Raw genomic sequence first — 25,518 nt, forward strand, 5'->3', positions numbered from 1 at the left:
TGCTTTCATTACTTCCGCTGCCGCTACCTCTGTATAGGCCTATAATTAATAGCTGCTAGGTTCATCCGAGTCCCTTTCCAATTTTCACGCTCAGCTTTCTAAACTCAAAAGCCCCCATGAAAAAGCCCAGGATCATAAAGGGCCTACCAATGCAAACTTGGACGTATTCTCGAAAATTGCCATAGGTTAGCCTGTATGCTAAGATATAACTGATATCGTCAAGAGATATCCATAGTTATGGTCTAGATCGAATTCTCAGCATGATCAGAGCTATCCTTAAACAGGTTTAAATTCGCCGATTCAATGCGCATTTTAATGCGAGAAGTATTCAATGTATGGCAACACTGCAACACTGTGGCAATGTTAATACTAGCCTCGAATCACGATCGGGAAAATATCTAAATACATTGTGATTATAGACTTCGGAGTACAATTTTAAGCAGTAGGCTAATTGTGCGAAAGGCATTTTCAAAAACAACGACACTTATAAATACCGAGTGTATCTGTCATGTCTGTGATGACAAAAGTAAAAAGCTCGGCGAACATCCCTGTTGACTTGGTTGGCACAGACAGCTATATACGTTAGATATTGCTTTTAAAAAGTAAATATATTTCAGGTAGGGGCCTGCAACGTGTTCCCTCTTATCTATATACATGTACTAGTATCATCTTTAATCAATTAAATTGGTAAGGCTAAAAACTTTTACAGTTTACATTGTTTTGGAAAACGGACTTTTGCGATGTGAAGAACAAGGTTGTCCCCACTCCAATAAAACATCAAATATTTTGTTTTTGTTTACGTTAAGGGTATCAAATGAAGTTAATTATTTTCAAAAGCACTGAAAACTCCCTGCGAGCTAAATATTTTTACACCAAAAACAGTACACTAATGTTGACAGAAGAATTTTGTCCTATTATTTTTCTGAAGACCATATGCCTGTAGTCTTGAATCCAGTGAATTAACTATCATACCTCAAGCAATCTATGAGCGTGTTTATAGTGGTGTACGGTATTTATACGGTATCCTTATACGTATATGGGATTAGGCTGGAATGTCACTTATCCGTTATCTCGGCTGTTTATAGTGGCGACCAATAGCGCTATTCTGAATCCGAGGTGGTTGAACTCAGCGTGTTCGAGGTCACCGCAGTGCAATGTGGGAGACACAAATATAGTGCCAGTTTCAAATAGTTTGCCGTCGAAACGATACCGGCCTACTTTTTAACATTATTGCTGCAGCACCGTACCATATTTGTAGGTGATGTGTTATTAAACTGACAAATATGTGCTAATTAGGCCTATATAACCCTGCTCCACTTCCTTGAATACCGGTATCGTTAATCCCTGTCTGTTTATAGTGACCGCATACGGAATGAATATACTGCAATATCCATCGATTTCGAAGGATATCAGTTCCGTATAATATGTGCGGCAAATAGCGCTATTAGTCTGTTTATAGTGGCGATCAATATCGTATAAGATGTACTTATACGCTAAATACCGTATAGTCTGGCTCACTATAAACAGACTCAAACAGTATTCAGTATCAAAGTTACGTAATGTTACTATGTCAACGGGATCACGCTCTTGAGTAATGAACCACGATCGAAACAATCACCACACAAAGTATATGGCACTCGAAGGCATACCAAAATAGTGTGATCCGGTAACCAAGAGGATTACGTAACCACTTCGATGCTGAATTATGAACATCTCAAACAATGACCTAATCATGCTAATTACCCACACATCTGAGGCCAGGATCTTATTTAGCCTACACAATATGATGACAATGATGATATTGACATATCTATTGGGTGCTAATAGCGATGTTGCGGCTCCCGTATGCATATGTACCGTAGATTTTGATGAATAGATTTACGGTTAAAAATCAATCAGCTGTAAAATTTGAAGTAGCTTCACGTGCGTGACGCACCACGAATACAGGCTTATATCAATCAATAAATCCCACCGTTAAGTCTTTATAAATGTGACCCTGAAAGTTGTGCCTCATACATCAATAGAGCTGGGTGGGTGCTGTCCACTTTATCTGCCAGGTTTCAAGGTTTGTCTGCGGTTTGATAGACACCGGTGTTTGAATTGGTCTAGCGTCCTCATCGCTCATAATAATTTTTTATTGATGGAATCAGGGCGAGTTATTTTTTATTTATAAAATAGGGTCTTTTGGTGATAGTGATGAAATTGGGAACATCATCTAAATCTAATTCCTCCCTTTCCGTTCACTTTCTCCCCGGCCGGGGCTTTTCCTCCCCCGCTCGTGATTATTTTTTCGTACATCATATTTGAAAATTTGTTCCGTTTTTCATAATCAAACACGGAATAAAGCAAAACTGCGCCTGAAAAAATAAAACAATCCTGAAAAATCAACTGATTTTACCACGAACATGCGTTAAAACATAGGCCTATTTTTTCCTATCCTGTCCTCGATCTCCTTTCTTCGCCTTTCCTCTCCTCTTTTCTCATCTCCACAGATGTCCGCATTTTTCTCAAAGGTTCCTCAAAGTTTAATTTGTTTGGTAGGCCTACACACCGTCAGTTCGAACCACTGTCAGTTCGAATTTTTTAGGGTTAGGCTTAGGGTTCTTAGGGTTCCTAACCCTAACCCTAACGCTGACGCTAACCTTAAACCCAACCCGAATCCGAACCCTAAAAATTCGGACTGAGTGGTTCGGTCAGCCCCCCCAGTGTGTGTATTCCATGGAGTTGTCACTGTGTGGAGAGGGAAGAAAGGGAGGGTGGGCGAGAAAGGGACCGGGAGATGAGGGACAGTCGAAGAGGAGAAGGGAAAAATTAGATCAAGTTACGGGAGGGAAGCGGACTCTGGCATTGTACTTGGTAACTTCAATCAAATGCGATCAGACGCCCCCCCCCCCCCACCTAGAGGGAAAGAGGGTGTGTGTGTGTGGTTCATAAAGTTGTGTGTGGAGAGGGAAGAAAGGGAGAGTGGGGTGAGAAAGGGACCGGGAGATGAGGCACAGGTGAAGAGGGGAAGGGAAAAATTGGATCAAGTTCCCAATTGCGGCACCACTTTCACCAAAAGTCCCTTGAAGTTTTATTAACTGAACTCATAATATCGAGTTGGTTCAAATAGTAATAATAATAATTATTATTATGATGAGAGAGAGAGAGAGAGAGAGAGAGAGAGAGAGAGAGTTTTACCGTATCATACACCTTGGGTAAAGGTTTATACCCAGTCGCCTTTGGAACAGCGGTTTTATTCAATAAAAGTCAATCAATCGTCGCCATAACGTAGCGACTGAGTTTAAACCTTTACCTAAAGAGAGTAACCTGTTCCGTAACAAACAATGAAGAGAATTAGCATAACAAGCGGCCTTATGCGCTCTCTAATCCCTTACGGTAACTAACAATGAAGGAACATAGTACTCATGGCTACGGTCATATCCTTTGTCCACAACAATCAAACGTACGGTATATAACAAAGGAGAATTAGCATACTAACAAAGGAGACACCTTAGCGGTCATTCACCTAACCCCAGAGAAGTTGGTGTGTTTACATGTTCGTTTAATTTCGAAAGTAACTTCCGAGTGAGTCTACACGAGACGTAGGCCTACTTGTAAGTTCACTCCTGGGAGAGGAGAGAGTGGAGGTGAGAAGGAATGAGAGAGACGGGGTGGGTGGTTGGAGCCATGTGTGGGAGAGAGAAGAAAGAGAGAGAGAGAGAGAGCAGATAAGGAAAGGGGATGGACTGGGAGAGGAGGAAGAGTTAATGTTACGGGAGGGAAGCGGACTCTGACATTGTACTTGGTAACTTCAATCAAAGGCGATCAGCCCCCACCTAGAGGGAATGAGGGTGTGTGTGTGTTTCATGGAGTTGTGTGTGGAGAGAGAAGAAAGGGAGAATGGGGTGAGAAAGGGACCGGGAGATGAGGCACAGGTGAAGAGGGGAAGGGAAAAATTGGACCAAGTTCACAATTGCGGCACCACTTTCACCAAAAGACCATTGAAGTTTTATTAACTGAACTCATAATATCGAGTTGGTTCAAATAGTAATAATAATAATTATTATTATGATGAGATAGCGGGGGCACCTGACCACTTCCAATGACAGTATAATCAGCCCGATATCTATCAGTATTTGGCAGCATACTTAATTGTATTTAAAAAGATAAATTGATGAACAAATCTTTATTAAAGAAGCCAAATTATAAATCAACTCACATAACCCCTTCGGTTTTCGTTTGGTACAATACACAAACAGAAATTGAGATAGAAAAGACTTTTTGCTCCATTTTTGCGCAAAATGGGTTGATTCCCCTGAAATTCACTTTGACCCCTCCCACCCTTGTACCCCGAAAATGCCTGCAGCCGCCACTGCCCCGGCCCCCCAATCCCCACCTCCCCCACCCCACTACTGATATGGTTAGTTTCCATAAGGGATTAGAGAGACTGCTCAGCTGCGCAAGCCCGATAAGTGTTATGGTAATTCTCTTCATTGTTTTACCGTACTATTAGACACCTTAGGTAAAGGTTTACACCCAGTCGCCTTTGGAACAGCGGTTTTATTCAATTAAAGTCAATCAATCGTAGTAATAGCGTAGCGACTGAGTTTAAACCTTTACCTAAGGTGAGTAACCTGTTCCGTAACAAACAATGAAGAGAATTAGCATAACAAGCGGCCTTATGCGCTCTCTAATCCCTTACGGTAACTAACAATGAAGGAACATAGTAGTCATGGCTACGGTCATATCCTTTATCCACAACAATCAAACGTACGGTATATAACAAAGGAGAATTAGCATACTAACAAAGGAGGCACCTTAGCGGTCATTCACCTAACCCCAGAGAAGTTGGTGTGTTTACATGTTCGTTTAATTTCGAAAGTAACTTCCGAGTGAGTCCACACGAGACTTAGGCCTACTTGTAAGTTCACTCCTGGGAGAGGAGAAAGTGGAGGTGAGAAGGAATGAGAGAGACGGGCTGGGTGGGTTGGGGCCATGTGTGGGAGAGAGAAGAAAGGGAGAGAGAGAAAGCAGATAAGGAAAGTGGATGGACTGGGAGAGGAGGAAGAGTTAATGTTACGTGAGGGAAGCGGCCTCTGGCATTGTACTTGGTAACTTCAATCAAGGCGATCAGCCCCCCCCTCACCTAGAGGGAAAGAGGGTGTGTGTGTGTGTGTTTCATGGAGTTGTGTGTGGAGAGAGAAGAAAGGGAGAATGGGGTGAGAAAGGGACCGGGAGATGAGGCACAGGTGAAGAGGGGAAGGGAAAAATTGGACCAAGTTCCCAATTGCGGCACCACTTTCACCAAAAGACCCTTGAAGTTTTATTAACTGAACTCATAATATCGAGTTGGTTCAAATAGTAATAATAATAATAATTATTATGATGAGAGAGAGAGAGAGGGGGGCACCTGACCACTTCCAATGACAGTATAATCAGCCCGATATCTATCAGTATTTGGCAGCATACTTAATTGTATTTAAAAAGAAAAATTGATGAACAAATCTTTGTTAAAGAAGCCAAATTATATATCAACTCACATAACCCCTTCGGTTTTCGTTTGGTACAATACACAAACAGAAATTGAAATAGAAAATACTTTTTGCTCCATTTTTGCGCAATATGGGTTGATTCCCCCTGAAATTCACTTTGACCCCTCCCCCCCCTTTAACCGCCGAAAAATGCCTGCAGCCGCCACTGCCCCCCCCCCCATCCCCACCTCCCCCACCCCACTACTGATATGGTTAGTTTCCATAAGGGATTAGAGAGACTGCTCAGCTGCGCAAGCCCGATACGTGTTATGGTAATTCACTTCATTGTTTTACTGTATTAGACACCTTAGGTAAAGGTTTACACCCAGTCGCCTTTGGAACAGCGGTTTTATTCAATTAAAGTCAATCAATCGTCGCGATAGCGTAGCGACTGAGTTTAAACCTTTACCTAAGGTGAGTAACTTGTTCCGTAACAAACAATGAAGAGAATTAGCATAACAAGCGGCCTTATGTGCCCTCTAATCCCTTACGGTAACTAACAATGAAGGAACATAGTAGTCATGGCTACGGTCATATCCTTTATCCACAACAATCAAACGTACGGTATATAACAAAGGAGAATTAGCATACTAACAAAGGAGGCACCTTAGCGGTCATTCACCTAACCCCAGAGAAGTTGGTGTGTTTACATGTTCGTTTAATTGCGAAAGTAACTTCCGAGTGAGTCCACACGAGACGTAGGCCTATTTGTAAGTTCACTCCTGGGAGAGGAGAGAGTGGAGGTGAGAGGGAATGTGAGAGACGGGGTGGATGGGTTGGGGCCATGTGTGGGAGAGAGAAGAAAGGGGAGAGAGAGAGCAGATAAGGAAAGGGGATGGACTGGGAGAGGAGGAAGAGTTAATGTTACGGGAGGGAAGCGGCATTGTACTTGGTAACTTCAATCAAAGGCGATCAGTCCCCTCCCCCCACCTAGAGGGAAGGGGGTGTGGGTGTGTGTGTGTGTTTCATGGAGTTGTGTGTGGAGAGAGAAGAAAGAGAGTGGGGTGAGAAAGGGACCGGGAGATGAGGCACAGGTGAAGAGGGGAAGGGAAAAATTGGATCAAGTTCCCAATTGCGGCACCACTTTCACCAAAAGACCCTGCAAGTTTTATTAACTGAACTCATAATATCGAGTTGGTTCAAATATTAGTAATAATAATTATTATTATGATGATGATGAGAGGGGGGAGGGGCACCTGACACTTCCAATGACAGTATAATCAGCCCGATATTTATCTGTATTTGGCAGCATGCTTAATGCTTAAAAAGATAAATTGATGAGCAAATCAAAAGGGATTAAAGAGACTGCTCAGCTGCGCAAGCCCGCTAAGTGTTATGGTAATTCTCTTCATTGTTTTACCGTATTAGACACCTTAGGTGTGTTTACATGTTCGTTTAATTTCGAAAGTAACTTCCGAGTGAGTCCACACGAGACGTAGGCCTACTTGAAAGTTCACTTCCGGGAGAGGAGAGAACGAAGGTGAGAGGGAATGAGAGAGACACAAGCGGCTAGGGGACGCAGGGGTAACCTTGTCAATCAAATACTTCATCTATTGTGTATAATACTTAATCCGATAAGTGATCGATGTATATCGATAAAAATAGGATCAAGATCATAGAATACTTTACGAGGTGATTTAGCCAGGTACCTGGATTCTAAGATTTCTTTTATTAAAGAAAAAAAATATTATACATGTAGGCCTAAATATGAATTCGTATAACGTTATACATTAATATAACAATGCGCAGGAATAGCCTGATTATTTATAACTTGTTATAAAATATAAGCCTAACTTGAAAACCCAAGACGATAAAATGTGTAATAATTAATCAAATAAACAATACCAATTCAATTTAGCAGAAAAATGTTAAATTAAAATGCGCTTTGTGATTTTTTTATTTGGTTAAAACTAAGCACTTTAATAATTCTCAAATTGTTAATACAAATAGGAATGCGTCTTTTGAGTAGGCCTAATAGGCCTATTTATTAGTATTATAGTTTTGCAATATTATTTTTGTTATTAGGCCTATTTATTGTGTTATTCAATTTAGAATTATGTTCAATTAGGCCTATCCCAGCAAACACAAAATGTTTTCGAGTTTTCGACATCATTCGCAAAAGGTTAGAAAAGGTTGCCAGAAAATGTTTAAATGTCAATGTTATATCAGAGAAGATGTAAAGAAAGGATATAGATCCAGCTATCCTCAAACAAAATATGTGTGTTGCCGCTCATTCAAAAGCAACCACCCTGCAGGGCTATGACACTCTATTCACGTGGTTTCTTTTCCAACGCTAAAAGATTACGAATTTTGGTGGTTTGTAAATGAAAAGTGTCCGCACTATCGATTGATTACGTAACTGTTATGAATAATTTATTAGTTTTTCAATGCAATCGCCTCGACCCATTAATACATATTATCTGTATTTATCAAAGTACTTGGAATAGCAATCTGGTGAGTTCACTGAACTACGCCCAAATACTGATGGAGTTTTAATGGCGCTAATCCTCTCCATACACAGATGAACAAATACAATAGGAGAAGGTCAACACATATGACCTCCTATATGACATGTTATATGAGATGTACAACAACCTGAATATCATAAAGATCAGTGTTCGTTTGTGCATATGAACTGCATATTTACAATACTAAATATTACTCGTTATATATTATGTCAAATATTGGTATTATGACAACACGGTATATACCGGGGGTATATACATTGTATATAAAACGACTAATAGATCCTACTATCATGGCGTCAGGTCATTGGTTCATCATATCCCGTATGTTTCTTAAAATTCATTCATATTTGAGACAAATTTCTGTGCCCATTTTATAGGCGTACAGGTGGATCCGGTTTTTTTGTCATTTTCATTTCTTTTTGATGAAAGAATTAAGGTTTTCCCACTGCACGGAGGCCACTATGTGATACTAATTTAATGCTATTTGTAAATGAATGCGGATTCCCGGTTGTTGTTTTTCCACAGTGTGACAACTGTCCACCCATCCAGACAACATCATCACACAATAAAACGTCTGTATTTGTACGATGAGTAAATATTAAACTGAACTTTGCCTTGGAACATTCAAGTTGTGTAAGACGGTGTAAGATTTTGTGGGCGCCCTCAACATTATTATCCTCTTTGTATGACATGGCATAGACTGTGTGAATTCTATGAAGACTACTTATACAGGGTGTCCCAGAAAAAATTACCGGGCGAATGAATTTGGACGTAAGTCGAGAAATAGACATCAGAATCCAAAAATCTAAAAATCAGCGTGTAGCCCAACTTATTTTGCATCTTATACGCTAATTTTACTGGAATCGGTTGACTGATTGCGAAGAAATGAGCGATTACATAGCGCATGACTTATTTCACTTCATTCCAAGTTTGAAAGAAAGATCATTCAACATAATGCGCACTAGTGGTTAACTGTCAATCTGCTTCATATTTTGTTCAGTGAAATCCTTTTCGTTCTTTTTAAATAATCTTTCTTGCAAAACATTTCATTAGGTTGTGTTCAAATTTGAAAATCTCCACGATATTTAAAATGAAAGCGTGCATGTCAGATGATGCTCAGTATGCTCGTTAATGTTGATATAAATGTTGCATAAAGAATTAGTGCATACAGAATTCCAGCTGGCTTAAAATCTTTCTCACACAGATTAATGTTTTTGGAATATTTCCACGAAATTGTAATGCAAAGTTTAAATCTTTTAAAACTTCAACATTATTGTCGCATGGTATCAAAAAACACACGCAAAGCTGTAAGCACTTGATCATCGTCTTTCTTGGCTCAAATGTTCTTTGGAAAGTTAAAATATAATATATTTGCACAACCTAAAAAATTAAAGTTGGAAAGCTTCCAATTGCAGAAATCAAAGTTTTCTCGGACAAACTTTTATTCGTCTTCAGTGAAAGCATGAATAGCATAACACCGTTGGATTATAATATAGATAATGAGGACTAAATTTAATGAGATCTTTAGGAACAAACTTTAGGAAGCGGAGAGCGAGTATGAAAAAAGTGCCTGTTGATCAAACTTGGAATGAACTGCATTGATGTGCGCGTTATGTAATCGTTAATTTCTTTGTAACCAGTAAACCGAATCAAATACAATTTTCGTATGTGATGCACAATAAAATAGGCTATGCGCAGCATTTTTAATTTCTTGATTCTGATGTCTATTTCTCGACTTACTTTCAATTTTATTTACTCGGTAATTTTTTCTGGGACACCCTGTACATGGGGTCATATCCATGGACACAAGTAACGATAATTGACAACACGATACGCGACTGTATTTAGGGAGGCTAACCACTAATAATTAATAATGCCGGGTAGGGCCTACTCCTGGGCGACTCGTGTGGGGTTAAGGACGCTTTAATAGGACGGTGACCAAATGAGTCTCAAATTTCACCGGGGAGGGGGGAGGGGCACTCACTCAAGTATGATAATGTAGGCCTATACGCATGTGTGGCCAACTTATTTAAACACCCCCCTAAAACGAGTTTTACCCTACCAGCAAATTTAGGATCAATAGCCCTAACTTAATACACTAAAGGAAGTTTTGGATGAGAAAACGGACATTTTGATGAGAAACGGCCAAAATGGTGAGAATTTAAATTTTCTCATTCTTTTGGATGAGAAACTTCCTGGTGTGTGTGTCAATCATTATTGTCTTATTAAAATCCGGGACTTTGGTTGACCTGTGCTAGACTCCAGCACATGTTAATGACGCAAAGACAGTTGGTCGCAGACCTGCAAAAAAGCTCAAAAACAGATAGTAATGAAACCAGTTTTTATTTTCCTTGCTCTAGCGAGTTCACAGAGAAGGTGTTTCTAGTACAATGCAGCGTCGGACTCTAGCTGAGAGCGTAGCCTGAGTCCAAACGGACTCCAAGAAGGGCTCTCCATACACAAATGAACAAACACAAAGGAAAGTAGTCTCCTCCGTGACCAGCTTGATTTCGATGGAGCGAAACCAAATTGGCTGCAGAGGAGACGGGTAATTTTGCCATGCAAATGAGGTGAGTGCCCTCTCAAGAATAACTACTCTCTGCACCCTGTTTAGGTTTAACATGACATGACGGGTGTGATACGCAAATTGCTGCTTACTAGTTTTAGGGAAAGGTCAGTGTCTGTATACCATCAATACTATGCATACCATGCATGCAGATCCTAACTTCCAGTTTATTTCAAATAAAATATGACCGAAGTTCCATGGCAAATAATAATTTTGCACGCTTGGTTACGCTTTCAACCTCTACGATTTATGATACAGCCTATTTTCAATTATCAAAATATCTTTATTAGGTTTGCAGGAAATGACAGGAAAATACATAAAACAATAAAATATAGATGATCAAAAATCATCCCTTTTCTAACAAAATCCTAAAACACTCTCCTAAATAATTAATATATGTTCCAAAATGGGCGGATTTTTTTGGAATCTTTACAAAACTACATTTCTTTCTTATAGTATCCACGTGTGGCATCCCTTCAGAGCAACACCAGGTATTTAACACATACGTGTCATACTTTCAAGGGATTCTCTATAGAAACATTGGATATGGTTTCAATTCTGGAGTGAAAATTAATCAACCGTAGTCGGCAACCCACATCACATCAAAGGCTACTTTCAAGTAGATGTGTAACTACTTGAGAATAAAGGACTATGAATAGGTGCGACAGGATTACCTACGGATTATCTCAAGGATATAATTCCGTTCTCCCTCCTTCTTTTTCAACTTTCCTGGTTATATAAAGGGTATAAAGTGAATTAAACTTTTTCATAACATTCAAGAACATTTTTTGATAACTTACTGCAAATATTCTCAAAATATTCTCAAAGATATCATTATTTAAGTGGTGACAAAATATTTAGCAAAACATTTTTGCAGAAAATATTTTTCAATAACATTTTGAAAACATTAAAAAAATATTTTTGTATTGTGTTTCCATACAAAACGGTTTATAATGTTTTCATGTCCTTTATCTAACCCGACATTTCATGTTTTAAAACATTTTTACCAAAACCAAAACCCAAAAATATAGGCCTAACCTGTTTAAAATGGTTTAAAAACGTCTTGTGTTTGTCGGGATTGCCTTTCAGACCTTCACATTAAAATGTAGATTACTTGGTAGCTTTATAATTATAATTGGTCAATTATATAAGTTATTATTATTATCAATATTTATAACATTGTGATACTTGTAACTTGCGAGTGTGTCCACACGAGACGTAGGCCTACTTGTAAGTTCACTCCCGGGAGAGGAGAGAGTGGAGGTGAGAGGGAATGAGAGAGACGGGGTGGGTGGGTTGGGGCCATATGGGGAGAGAGAAGAAAGGGAGAGAGAGCATTATGATGAGAGAGATAGAGAGGGCGCCTGACCACTTCAAAGGCCAGTATAATCAGCCCTATATCACCCCTTCGGTTTTTATTTAGTACATGTACAATATTAATTGAGATAAAAAGAATACCTCATTTAAACCTGAGACTAGGTATAATAGTCTCAGTTTAAACAAACACATACAGGCGGCGCCGCGGGGGGGGACATGGGAGAATATTGGTTGATTCAGCCCCCTCCCATGCCCCCGAAAAAAATCCTGGCCCGCCATTGTTTATAACATGAAACAAGAATACACATTTTATGACAAATAAGGTGGTAGCAGTGCACAAAAAAATATGCAAATGTAAACTTGTTTCGCCAATTTTGGCCAAAAGTTGTCTACCCCACCCCAGAAATTCACTTTGCCCGAAATATTTGAGGAGAGAGGTATAGAATTTATTTTGCTTTCCAAGGCCAGGACAAGAAACTACTGATATAATCGAATCAACTCCGCAGTGGCCCATGAATCGCCGAGGGCTGGGGGGGGGCAATAACTTTGGTTGGCCAAGTACCCTAGGCACCTCCCAATAATTCATAATTTAAGGGTAAAGTTCATAATTTTAAGATCAAATTCACAATTTGAAGGTAAAATGCATAATTTGGAGGTATTCATTATTTTATTTTATTGTATTGTATTTTACGGTCAAATTCCTAATTTTAGGGTATAATTCATAATGCAATTGATTTTAGGTTAACATGTATGTATTTCAAAACCCGCCCTCCCGCACCCACCCCTTCAGCATATCTCGGAGCAGACTCAAAACAATTGCCCCCCCCCCTTCCCTATATTCAAAATCTTTCAGAGTTTCTTCTGCTCCGCGATGACCATGAAGCTTGTGAATCGAAAACCACCGCCCTCATTGAAGAGGACCACTATTATATATGCATCGATGCACAAACCCTCTCATTGTTATGTGTATTATACTTTGGATTCGATTTCATGTAGGATTTATTGATTGATATCAGCACGCTCTTCGTGGTGTGTCACGCATGTTGAGTACTTCAAATTATACAGCTGATTGACTTTTAACCGTAAGTCTATTCATCAAGATCTACGGTGCATATGCATACGGGAGCCGCAACAACGCTAATAGGTGTTAACTTTTTACTGTACCTATGAGCGTGTTTATAGTGAGCCAGATTATCCGGTATTTAGCGTATAAGTACATCTTATACGGTATTGGTCGCCACTATAAACAGACCAATAGCGCTATTTGCCGCACATATTATACGGAACTGATATCCTTCGATATCGATGGATATTGCAGTATATTTATTCCGTATACGGCCACTATAAACAGACAGGGATTAACGATACCGTTATTCAAGGAAGTGGAGCAGGGTTATATAACTCTCCGAGCTCAAATTTGTCACTGTAATAACATATCACATATAAAATATGGTACGGTACTGTGGCAAAAATGTTAAAAAATAGGCCGGTATCGTTTCGACGGCAAACTGTTTGAAATTGGCACCATATCCGTGTCTCCCACATTGCATTGCGGTGACCTCGAACACACCGAGTTCAACCACCTCGGATTCAGAATAGCGCTATTGGTTGCCACTATAAACAGCCGAGATAACGGATAAGTCACATTCCATCCTAATCCCATATGCGTATAAGGATACCGTATAAATACCGTACACCACTATAAACACGCTCTATGTGGAGACTTTCATACTTTCCGTCGTTTTATCTTTTCAGTTTCTGTTTCCGTATCCGTAATAGTTTTTGTAAGTCATTGTTATTCTGAAGTGGTAGTCTCCCAGGTATGACCAATCTTTTATTCTAGCCTTTTGTTAGTTACTTAAAATTTGAAGCTCGTGAATTTCAGTTTTCGTTTTGGTAAGTTATATTGATTTTTTACATAAAACCTCGAGATGTGCGGTTGGGTGCTAATCTAGACAAAAGAAGAGTCTAAATTTTACGGTCCTAAATTCGCGGAAAATTGTACGGCTTCAATTGACTTGTGTTTGGTGTATATGCACTTACGCCTAGACGTAAGTGCCTCGTAAAAATTGTCTTGCATTGAAATATATACTAACCATATTGCCAAGTTATAAGCAAGTCTTTCATATTGGCGATGAAACGAGCGTCTAAAATAGTCAAATATCTCCCAATGAGGCGCGTACAAGTGGTGAGTTGGTAATCATGTTTTATATTGAAATGCAATACAAAGGAATTGCATTGAAGCAAAGATAATGTATTCTATTCATTCGTACCAATGGTAAGCTAATCTGATAATTGGTTGGGTCTATATGCAAGGCTCGGATTTATTTTAAATGTTTATATTTTTGCAGAGCTTATTTTCAGTCATGGATCATACTGATAAATTTCGCAAGGGATGGAGAGGGAGAGAGGGAGGGAGGGAAATACTTGAGACTGAACAAGAGAGAGTGGGAGGGGTGCGGAAGAAAGAGAGGAGAGGGAGAGACTGAAAGACTAGAAACAGAAGAACTCGAGAGGAGTGAGTAGGGACTGGGGAGGGAGTGGGGAGACTGATCATGGGGGGAGGGGCAGGAGGAACAAAATAGGGAGATAGACATTGATGGAAGGGCGACACTGTGGCCATGCACAAGTGCTTTGGGGTTCGACAGGCTCATAAGCGGACCTTTTATGATTTTAGGGCTTATTTGCAACGTTTTTACAGAAAAAAGTGGATTTTGTTATTCGGATTGGTATGCATTTTGTGAAATTAATATAGATCAATTTACCAATGTTAAAGAGAGAGGGCGCTAGGCCATTAAAAACACTGGTGTTAACATAATCTTTTCTCGCGGTTTTATTGACATAAGCAATCACCTGTATTGAAATAAGCTGATTGGTACTACATCTTCTCTATTCAGAGTTAACAATGAAGTCAGATTACAGTAACTTACTGAATCCCTTGCGTTTTCGTATCTGAACAAAAGACTTACGGAAACTGAAAAGATAAAAATACCCTTTGTGTTTGTTTTTGTAGCATTTTATACTAGTCCTACAGGGGGAGATGTTATTTAATGTATTTTTTTTTATTCACTGTGTATTTCTACAAGTGGGTAGTCATGCCAGGTTTTACTGTGTAGACTACGGTGAGGGGGGGTGTTTTTGTATTTCTTTTACTGACAGTGTACATGTAGTCCTACATTGGAATTCTGTTACTTTGTAGTCCTACTGGAGAGACGATTCAACAGTAGGCCTATTTTAGTGAATGTGTGGTTGTACGGGCTTAATTCTCCTTTACGGGAGGGGACTTAATCCCCTGATGCCTACAGCAACTTAATTTACGAACCGCGAAGGACTGGTGATCTAGGCTGAAGCCGGAAATAATTGAAATCATGAAAACAAAACAAAATAACAATTGAAATCAAATGAATGTTAGCTTGATTATTTATAATAGCGCAAGCAACGAGATGTACATTTATTCTATATGTGACCGTCCACGGCGAATGAGCCGTAAATTCCTCTCCCGGTCAATTTTGTTTTATTTCGTGTTTAAAAAATAAACATCATAAACTTAAAAATGGTATATCATTTGACTTCAAACGATATCCAGAAGCGAGGTTATGGTTTGTTAAACTTTGCTCCTTCAACAAAATTATAGCTTTTTACATTTTTACATGTGTCTCTTTTTCCACATTGCTGGCAATATATATCAAACAGTCATAATTGGCGGTCATTTCAAATCATCCACAAGTCAACGAGGTTTAAGAAAGTTCTCTCATTGTTAATTGTTGGTTATGCATACCTGTACAAAATACAATGCCTGGTAACCCACCACTAGCTTTGCTCCAAAGCCAACCTATTTTCCATCCAATTGAAAGAAAAAATGAAAAACCATGCCATATGCCCTCTGACACTAATAGTAGAGACCAGCTTTGCTCCAAAGCCAACCTATTTTCCATCCAATTGAAAGAAAAAATGAAAAACCATGCCATATGCCCTCTGACACTAATAGTAGAGACCAGCTGTAGGTCGGCTTTGTATATTTTGCAAGTTTACCCCGTGCCCATCCACGGCATAGATTTTAGTCTCACTCCCAAAATACAGAAGGTCAACAGGGCATCCACTATGGAAATAGAAATCTGCACTGTGAGATGAGGATATTAAAGATCACTGGTCTAATTAGCCAACACTCAGCCACCTGTTGTTGATGACAGATTCTACCACAACTACTCTTATCAAATTGCTGTCAATCACATACTCATTTCAGAGCCATTTAGCCAATCAAAAGCCGGGCTGGCCAGGGTCATGTTTGAAAATGATCGTGTTGACATATCTAATTAGAGTTGGTAGGATAAAATTTTGAGATCTGGTTTCAAGCAGGCAGGGAAATATGTGATTATTAAATTTCATCACAGATATTGGAACACATCTGTGATTTCATGTTCACTCCGTACCTTGGAAAAGTAAATGTTTTATGTATTTTTACTCCTAAAAATTACTTTGCAGGGCATGTATAAATGTTTTCATTTTGTTCTCATTTGCAATTTTGTTAATATTTATAATTATATTGTTAACATAAAATATTGCAGATTGTTTTTATCATTATCATTATCTATTATTATTATTAACTCTTTAATCAAGGAATCTTTCCAATAGGCCTAGAGAATAAAAAGTAGATAAAGTTGAGTGAGAGGGGTGAATGGGGGATATCGATGCCATAAAGCGGAGCGAGAAATGAGGGATGTCGATGCCATAAAGTGGAGCGAGAGGGATGAATGGGGGATATCGATACAATAAAGTGGAGCGAGAGAGGTGAATGGGGGAGGGGGCAATGATGCGATAAAGTGGAGCGAGAGAGGTGAATGGGGGTATGGGTGAATGGGGGTATCAATGTGATAAAGTGGAGCGAGTTAGGTGAATGGGGGATATTACGATAAAGTGGAGTGAGGGGGGTGAATGGGGGATATCGATATGATAAAGTGGAGCGTGGGGTGAATGGGGGAGGGGGGCAATGAAGTGATAAAGTGGAGCGAGAGAGAGAGAGGTGAATGGGGGATATCGATGCGATAAAGTGAAGCGATAGTGGTAAACTAGTGGCAAATGGTGGTCATAGACCACAAACCTAGCTGGGGCATGTTGGTGTTTTAGAGGTATCTGACACCTGCAAAATGTTCCAAAAATGTTCCCCTGGTCATGAGGTTTGGCGTGACCGAGTTTGAGTCCCATACTCCTTACAGACGCCCATAAAATTAAATTTTAAGATTTGACCCAGATAACCTTTGACCTGACCCCTGCACAGCATTCCAAAGTGTTCCCCTGGTCAGTAAGTTTCTTGTGACAAGAGTTTGAGACCCGTAGGCTTATCCCTTACAGATGTCCAGAAAATGCATTTCGAAAATTTGACATCTGCATGACCTTTGACCTGACCCCTGCAAACTGTTCCCCTGTTCATGAGATTTGTTGTCACCGAGTTTGAGTCCCATACTCCTTACAGATGCCCAGAAAATTAAATTCTAAGATTTGACCCAGATAACCTTTGACCTGACCCCTGCACAGCGTTCCAAAGTGTCCCCCTAGTCAGTAAGTTTCTTGTCACAAGAGTTTGAGCCCCGTATCCCTTACAGATGTCTAGAAAATGCATTTCGAAAATTTGACCTCTGCATGACCTTTGACCTGACCCCTGTAAAATGTTTCCCTGATCATGAGATTTATTGTCACTGATTTTGAGCCCCACACCCCTTACAGATGTTGAGATAAGGCAATTGTAAGATTTTACCCCCTTAATGACCTTTGACCCCAATTCTGAGTGCAAGGTATGGGCATTGGGTAAAGCCGATGCACATGTGTAAGTGACGTCATTGTGCTATGTAATATGTGGCAGAAGAAGCATTTTGAAGGTATTTGGTTATATACCAAAAATGCCCCTTTAATGACCTTTGATCCCAATTCTGTTTGCACCCTATGGGCACTGGATATAGTCGATAGATATGTGCAAGTTACATAATTGTAAGGTGTAACATGTAGGAGGAGAAGCATTTTGAAGTTTGTTGCCAGAAGAAGAAGAAGAAGAAGAAAGAAAGAAGAATCGGATAGCAAAACAGTACCCCCAACCCCCCGAGCTAGGTAATGAGGGATATTGATGCCATAAAGTGGAGCGAGAGGGATAAATGGGGGATATCGATACAATAAAGTGGAGCGAGAGGGGTGAATGGGGGAGGGGGGCAATGATGTGATAAAATGGAGCGAGAGAGGTGAATGGGGGATATTACGATAAAGTGGAGGGAGAGGGGTGAATGGGGGTATCAATGTGATAAAGTGGAACGAGAGAGGTGAATGGGGGATATTACGATAAAGTGGAGGGAGAGGGGTGAATGGGGGATATCGATACGATAAAATGGAGCGAGAGAGGTGAATGGGGGATATTACGATTAAGTGGAGGGATATGAGTGAATGGGGGATATCGATACAATAACAGTGAATGGGGATATTGATATGATAAAGTGGAGCGAGAAGGGTGATTGGGGGATATTACGATAAAGTGGAGGGAGAGGGGTGAATGGGGGATATCGATGTGATAAAGTGAAGCGAGAGTGGTTAATGAGGGATATCGATACCATAAAGTGGAGCGAGATGGATGAATGGGGGATATCGATACAGTAACAGTGAAGGGGGATATTAATACGATAAAGTGGAGCGAGAAGGGTGATTGGGGAATATTACGATAAAGTGGAGGGAGATGGGTGAATGGGGGATATCGATGTGATAAAGTGAAGCGAGAGTGGGTAATGAGGGATATCGATGCCATAAAGGGGAGCGAGAGGGATGAATTGGGGATATCGATACAATAAAGTGGAGCGAGAGGGGTAAATGGGGGATATCGATGCGATAAAGTGAAACGAGAGTGGTTAAAGAGGGATATCGATACCATAAAGTGGAGCGAGAGGGATGAATGGGGATATCGATACAATAACAGTGAATGGGGGGTATCGATACGATAAAGTGTAGCGAGAGGGATGAATGGGGGGATATCGAATCGATACAATAACAGTGAATGGGGGATATCGATGCGATAAAGTGGAGCGAGAGAGGTGAATGGGGGATATTACGATAAAGTGGAGCGAGAGGGATGAATGGGGGATATCGATACAATAAAGTGGAGCGAGAGGGGTGAATGGGGGAGGGGGCAATGATGGGACACAGTGGAACGAGAGAGGTGAATGGGGGATGTTACGATAAAGAGGAGCGAGATGGCTGAACGACGGAAATAACTATAATGTGGAATGGGGGATATTGATGCGATAAAGTGAAGCGAGAGTGGTTAATGAGGGATATCGATGCCATAAAGTTTAGCGAGAGGGATGAATGGGGGATATGGATACAATAACGGTGAATGGGGGATATCGATAGGATAAAGTGAAGCGAGAGTGGTTAATGAGGGATATCGATATCATAAAGTGGAGCGAGAGGGATGAATGGGGGATATCGATACAATAACGGTGGATGGGGGATATCGATAGGATAAAGTGAAGCGAGAGTGGTTAATGAGGGATATCGATATCATAAAGTGGAGGGAGAGGGATTAATGGGGGGATATCGATACAATAATGGTGAATGGGGGATATCGATAGGATAAAGTGAAGCGAGAGTGGTTAATGAGGGATATCGATAGCATAAAGTGGAGCAAGAGGGAGGAATGGGGGGATATCGATACAATAATGGTGAATGTGGATATCGATAGGATAAAGTATGGTTAATGGGGATATCGATACCATAAAGAGCGAGAGGTATGAATGGGTATATCGATACAATAACGGTGAATGGGGGATATCGATAGGATAAAGTGAAGCGAGAGTGGTTAACGAGGGATATCAATACGATAAAGTGGAGTGAGAGGGATGAATGGGGGAATATCGATACAATAACAGTGAATGGGGGATATCGATACGATAAAATGGAACGAGAGGGGTGAATGGGGGATATCTTGCTCCACTTAATCGTATCGATATCGCCCATTCACCCCTATCGCTCCACTTTATTGAATCGATATAGCCCCCATTCACCCCTCCCGCTCCATGTTATCGTATCAATATCCCCCATTCACCCTCTCGCTCCACTTTATCGCATCGATATCCACCATTCACCCCTCTCGCTCCACCTTATCGCATCGATATCCCCAATTCACCCCTCTCGCTCCACTTAATCGTATCGATATTGCCCATTCACCCCTCTCGCTCCAATTTATCAAATCGGTATTCACCCCTCTCACTCCACTTTTATCATATCGATATCCCCCATTAACCACTCTCGCTCCACTTTATCGTATCGATATCCCCATTAAATCACTTTCACTCCACTTAATCGTATCGATATCCTCCATTCACCCATCTCGCTCCACTTTTTCTTACAATATCCCCCATTCATATCTCTCGCTCCACTTTATTGTATCGATATTCCCCATTCACCCCTCTCGCTCCATGTTATCATATCGTATCAATATCCCCCGGCAATATCCCTCATTCACCCCTCTCGCTCCACTTAATCGCATCGATATCCCCCATTCACCGCTCTCGCTCAAGTTTATTGTATCGATATCCCCCATTAACGACTCGCTGCACTTTATCGCATCGATATCCCCATTCACCCTCTCTCGCTCCACTTAATCGTATCGATATCGCCCATTCGCCCCTCTTTTATCATATCGATATTCCCCATTCACCCCTCTCGCTCCATGTTATCGTATATCAATATCCCTCATTCACCCCTCTGGCTCCACTTTATCGCATTCACCCCTCTCGCTCAAGTTTATTGTATCGATATCCCCCATTAACGACTCTCACTGCACATTATCGCATCAATATCCCCATTCACCCCATATCCCCCATTAACGACTCGCTGCACTTTATCGCATCGATATCCCCATTCACCCCTCTCGCTCCACTTAATCGTATCGATATCGCCCATTCGCCCCTCTTTTATCATATCGATATTCCCCATTCACCCCTCTCGCTCCATGTTATCGTATATCAATATCCCTCATTCACCCCTCTGGCTCCACTTTATCGCATTCACCCCTCTCGCTCAAGTTTATTGTATCGATATCCCCCATTAACGACTCTCACTGCACATTATCGCATCAATATCCCCATTCACCCCTCTCGCTCCACTTAATCGTATCGATATCGCCCATTCACCCCTCTCGCTCCTCTTTTATATCGATATCCCCCATTCACCACTCTCGCTCCACTTTATCGTATCGATATTCCCCATTCACCCCTCTCGCTCCACTTTATCATTATCGTATATCCCCCATCATCACCCCTTCACCACTCTCGCTCCACTTTATCGTATCGATATTCCCCATTCACCCCTCTCGCTCCACTTTATCATTATTGTATCCCCCATTCACCCCTCTCGCTCCATGTTATCATATCAATATCCCCCATACACCCCTCTAGCTCCATTTTTTGCATCGATTTCCACCATTCACCCCCTCTCGCTCCACTTTATCATATTGATATCCCCATTCACCCCTCTCGTCTACTTAATCGTATCCTTATCTCCCATTCTCCTCCACATAAAATCAATATCCCCATTCACCCCTCTTGCTCCACTTTATCGTATCGATATCTGCCATTTCACCCCTCTCTCTCTCGTATCATTATCTCCCATTCACCCCTCTTGATCCACTTTATCGTATCGATATCCCCCACCCCATTCACCTCTCTTGGTCCACTTTATCGTATCTATAACCCCCATTAACCCCTCTCCCTCAACTTTAAGAAGAAAACAAAATCCACTGAAATAAAGGCCTATAAACCATGTGACTTGTCAAACATGGGCCTAAAAAAAGTATTTATACAGAACTTACAAAACCATTTAAAAATCGCGATAGAATATTCGACAGTATTGACGTGTAAATCGTTGAAACATAAATATAGGCCTAACCGCCTAAATATACTAGTAAACAGAAAAGCCAAAAAAAAAGAAAACTAGTAGAACATGCTGGTAGAAAGTAATCAGTGGAAGTATAAAATGCAAACCATGGTGGACAAACAGACATTCATGGCTAAAAATTTCCACCAGCTAATTAGATAATCGCCTGATGATGTGTAAACCAGCATGGGGTCGTCTGGTCCTGGATGGGTGGAGTTTGAAATTGGCACTCTCAGTCATAATTTATTGCATCACCTGATCCCCTGTTGGGATTGAATTGTTTTGAGATTTGGCAATAATAACATCAATTAAAATCTCATTACTGGCTGCAATAAAATGTACAGCAAAATATCAAGAGCCCTCGCCTGGCGGCTCGGTGAGTGGACTTTCGCGGTTGGTGGGTTTTGTAGACCAATATCTTAGGCAGACAGTGATCTTTACTGCATAGTGGTCCTACTGCATAGTGGTCCTACTTACTTGTTGGTGACTTATGTAGCTTGCCTATAGTGAAGCTTGCCTTCGGCAAGCTCTGTACATGTAGGCCTACATGTACTGCTGGGAGTGGTATTAATTTTTTACAGAATGGTCTAAACCAGGCAGGGATTGGCCTATATACATTTTCATTAAAAATACCAGTCACTTGCTTGGGTTTATTTTACTTGGGGATCACTGGATCTTCTAAGGTACTGCGAGGGCTCTGATCAAGAGCTACCCACCACTTGAACAGGATTTAGCAAAAGCAAACAAAGACCAGAGCTATTAAAAGTTCTATAGCCGGCCATCTAAGGTAGAAGCTTATTATCCACTTCAACAATAGGATTATTGATTAGTTTTTGACTATAAAAATAAGACGGAAGTCGGGCCAGCTTAAGTTATCGATGAATACGACCTTCGTACACATTTTACACCGTAGCACAGAATACAATTTAGGGAATTTACGGCTCGTTTGTGCTGCCGGGTCACATATTTTAAGACATCGAAATAGCACTCTTAAGGGATCTAGAATGAGCGTTTATGGCGTTTCGACATTATTTTTTGTGGGACATGAGAGCACCTCAGACGTATCAAATTGCATTCTGAATACGAAGCATGTCTTTCTGATATCAAATAATTTTCATTTTTTGAAATTCATGATATAATGCACATTTTATGACAAATTATTAAAATTTGATATTTATCAAATTTTTGATATATAACAGTCCTCGAAATAAATTTTATAAATCTAATGATATATTCTTAAAGTGTATGTAGCTGGGAGGAAAGGCCGACGATCAATTGAAAATTTTGACCTTTTATATTGAAGATATGGATTTTTTACCCACAAAGACCTATTTTGTTTTGGTGTTTTGGGGGAAAAAATCCATATCTTCAATACGAAAGGTCAAAATTTTCAAATGATCGTCGGCTTTTCATCCCACCTTCATACACTTTAAGTATAAATCATCAGATTTATAAAGTTTACTTCAAGTACTGTTAAATATCCAAAATATCAATTTTAATGATTTGCCTTAAAATGTGTATTACATTGCGAATTTCAAAAAATCAAAATTATTTTATATCAGAAGGACATTCTTCGTATTCAGAATGCAATTCGATATGTCTGATGTGCACTAATGTCCCACAATAAATACTGTCCAAACGTTCATACCCCTTCCCTTAACTTATGATAACAATTTTACAAATCCTATTTTTGGAGTGCTTCCCGAATTCAAATTTCATTTTGAAATAAATTTCCAGAATTTCTTCCCTGATCTGAGTAATTCCTCTGCATGGTCTTGTTCCATGTCTCCTCACACACTCACTTATTCGCCCCTCTCTCACTCACTTACTCACCCTTCATGCCCATCCACCCACCCTCTTCACTCACGCACTCAAATGTCTATTCCATAACCAATAATTATACCCACCATCCTGCAAGCAGTCACTAAGTACACTAACCCCTGTTCAAACAACTTCCACTTCTATGACTCCTATTCGCTGTATTTTTTCTACGTGATTGATTTAATAACTTGACCAATCAAGGGTGGAAAAGAAGCTGAATAACTGAAACGTGTCTGTTACCTTCGATAAAAACACTTTGATATTTCACCTTTTCAAACTGACATTAAATTGCCGACTACATCATAAACAAGTTAATGTTATTCCTTACCTGACTACCATAGGTATCATCATGGACGTTAACGTTAGCCCCTTCCTCAAGGTACTTTCTGACATCGTCTTCATTTCCTGCTTTTGCCGCATCCAATACATTTCTGTCCACCTGTCTCATCCTTACAGTCGGTAATCAACAAGCACACACAACTATAGAAAAATGCAAAGAAATTATGGGTGAATTATTAGTTATAATCAAACAAATACATGTCCAGGGAGTTTCTTGTCGAGTGAATGTTTTAGTATTATACAGTCCCAGTGGCGTAACTACGGGGGGGACGTGCCCCGGACGCCACCCTTAGGGGGACGCCATATTCAGCATCGATTCTGCCACCCTCCAAGCGATAAAAGTCAAATTTTCGGGGCAATTGTTCTCGGGCCGGGTGGGTGGTGGAGGGGGGTAGGGCGCCAATTTTGTTTTTTGCCCCGGGCGCTACCAACCCTAGTTACGCCACTGTACAGTCCTTCTAGAAGGACTCAACAGTTAGCACGACAAATCCGATATATAGTCTGTCGGGGTCGGCCAGCTTAGATATAGTCCGTCAGCCGGTGCGGATATTGTCCGTCTAGAAGGACTAGTATTATAGGATATTATTATTCTCTTTCTATTTAATTTAGATGGTGCAATCATATGGCTCAGGCTCCAGACATGGGTCCGCAATCACATCCATTTACCGAGCACCTATAAAAGTTTATATGCTATAAATTTGATCGGTCAAATTTTCAAAGATGCAATTATTGAATTTCTTTCATAATTTCTTTCCATGCAAAAATGTAAAATGTCATACACTTGTCTTTGTTTAAAATTGTTCTTTTGTTCACAATAGTTTATTACCCTTTATTTTTCATCTCTCCTTACAATTCATACAGTATTCAATATTACCATTAGGCCCTTTATGTCTTTGTTATTTTAAAGGTTATAGATACTGAAAATAAATTTGTTATCTGTCTTCTAGCAGAGGCGTAGCCAGCTTTCTTGGGAGGGGGAGGGTGCGGCAAAATATATTTTGGGGGGAGCAGTGGCGTAGCTAGGATTTCGGAACCGAGGGGGCACAACTTGTAAATGTACCGACGGAAATATTTTTTGCCAACAGAAGTTGTGAATTGTTGCCCCATTTTTTTTTCCGATGGTTTAAAAAAAGTGAAGAGCAAAAAAAGGATAACAGGCGCTAGAAACCGAAAAACAACAAAACAACTAATTTTATGTATAATTCAATTGATTTCACAATTTTTAAACATTTTTTTACAATATTTCCCTTTTATCTTTTACTACCGTGCATAAGCAAAGTAAAAAATTAGTCCATTAATTGATCACCCAAATTTTTTTTCACCAACACCTTCTACCGACGGCCTCCCTAGACTATGCCATAGTCGAATTTTATTTAAAATATGTTATTATTAGTCATGATGAACCCATTTCGTTGAACTCAAAATTATACTGATGTTTATTAAAATTAAAGTATTCAATAGTAAAATGGTTAAAAATATCAGATGATTAGTGACAATAAAAGTAATTGAATGCAACATTATCTTGCATAATTATAATGGCTCACTTTAATACTGAACAATTCTGATTTTGGAATCTACCAGTTTA

General features: G+C 40.1%; 1 protein-coding gene across 1 annotated transcript in view; it reads right to left on the reverse strand.

Annotated features, from left to right (window-relative positions):
- LOC140142168 (uncharacterized) overlaps window positions 1–24,042 on the reverse strand; it is a 28,722-nt gene extending 4,680 nt beyond the window's left edge. The window contains exon 1 of the mRNA XM_072164134.1: window positions 23,923–24,042. Coding sequence (XP_072020235.1) covers window positions 23,923–24,042 — 120 coding nt within the window. The remainder of the gene's footprint in view (window positions 1–23,922) is intronic.
- Between the last annotated feature and the right edge of the window lie 1,476 nt (window positions 24,043–25,518).

The sequence above is a fragment of the Amphiura filiformis genome, chromosome 20 (genome assembly GCF_039555335.1).
Source record: "Amphiura filiformis chromosome 20, Afil_fr2py, whole genome shotgun sequence".
Classification (NCBI taxonomy): Eukaryota; Metazoa; Echinodermata; class Ophiuroidea; order Amphilepidida; family Amphiuridae; genus Amphiura; species Amphiura filiformis.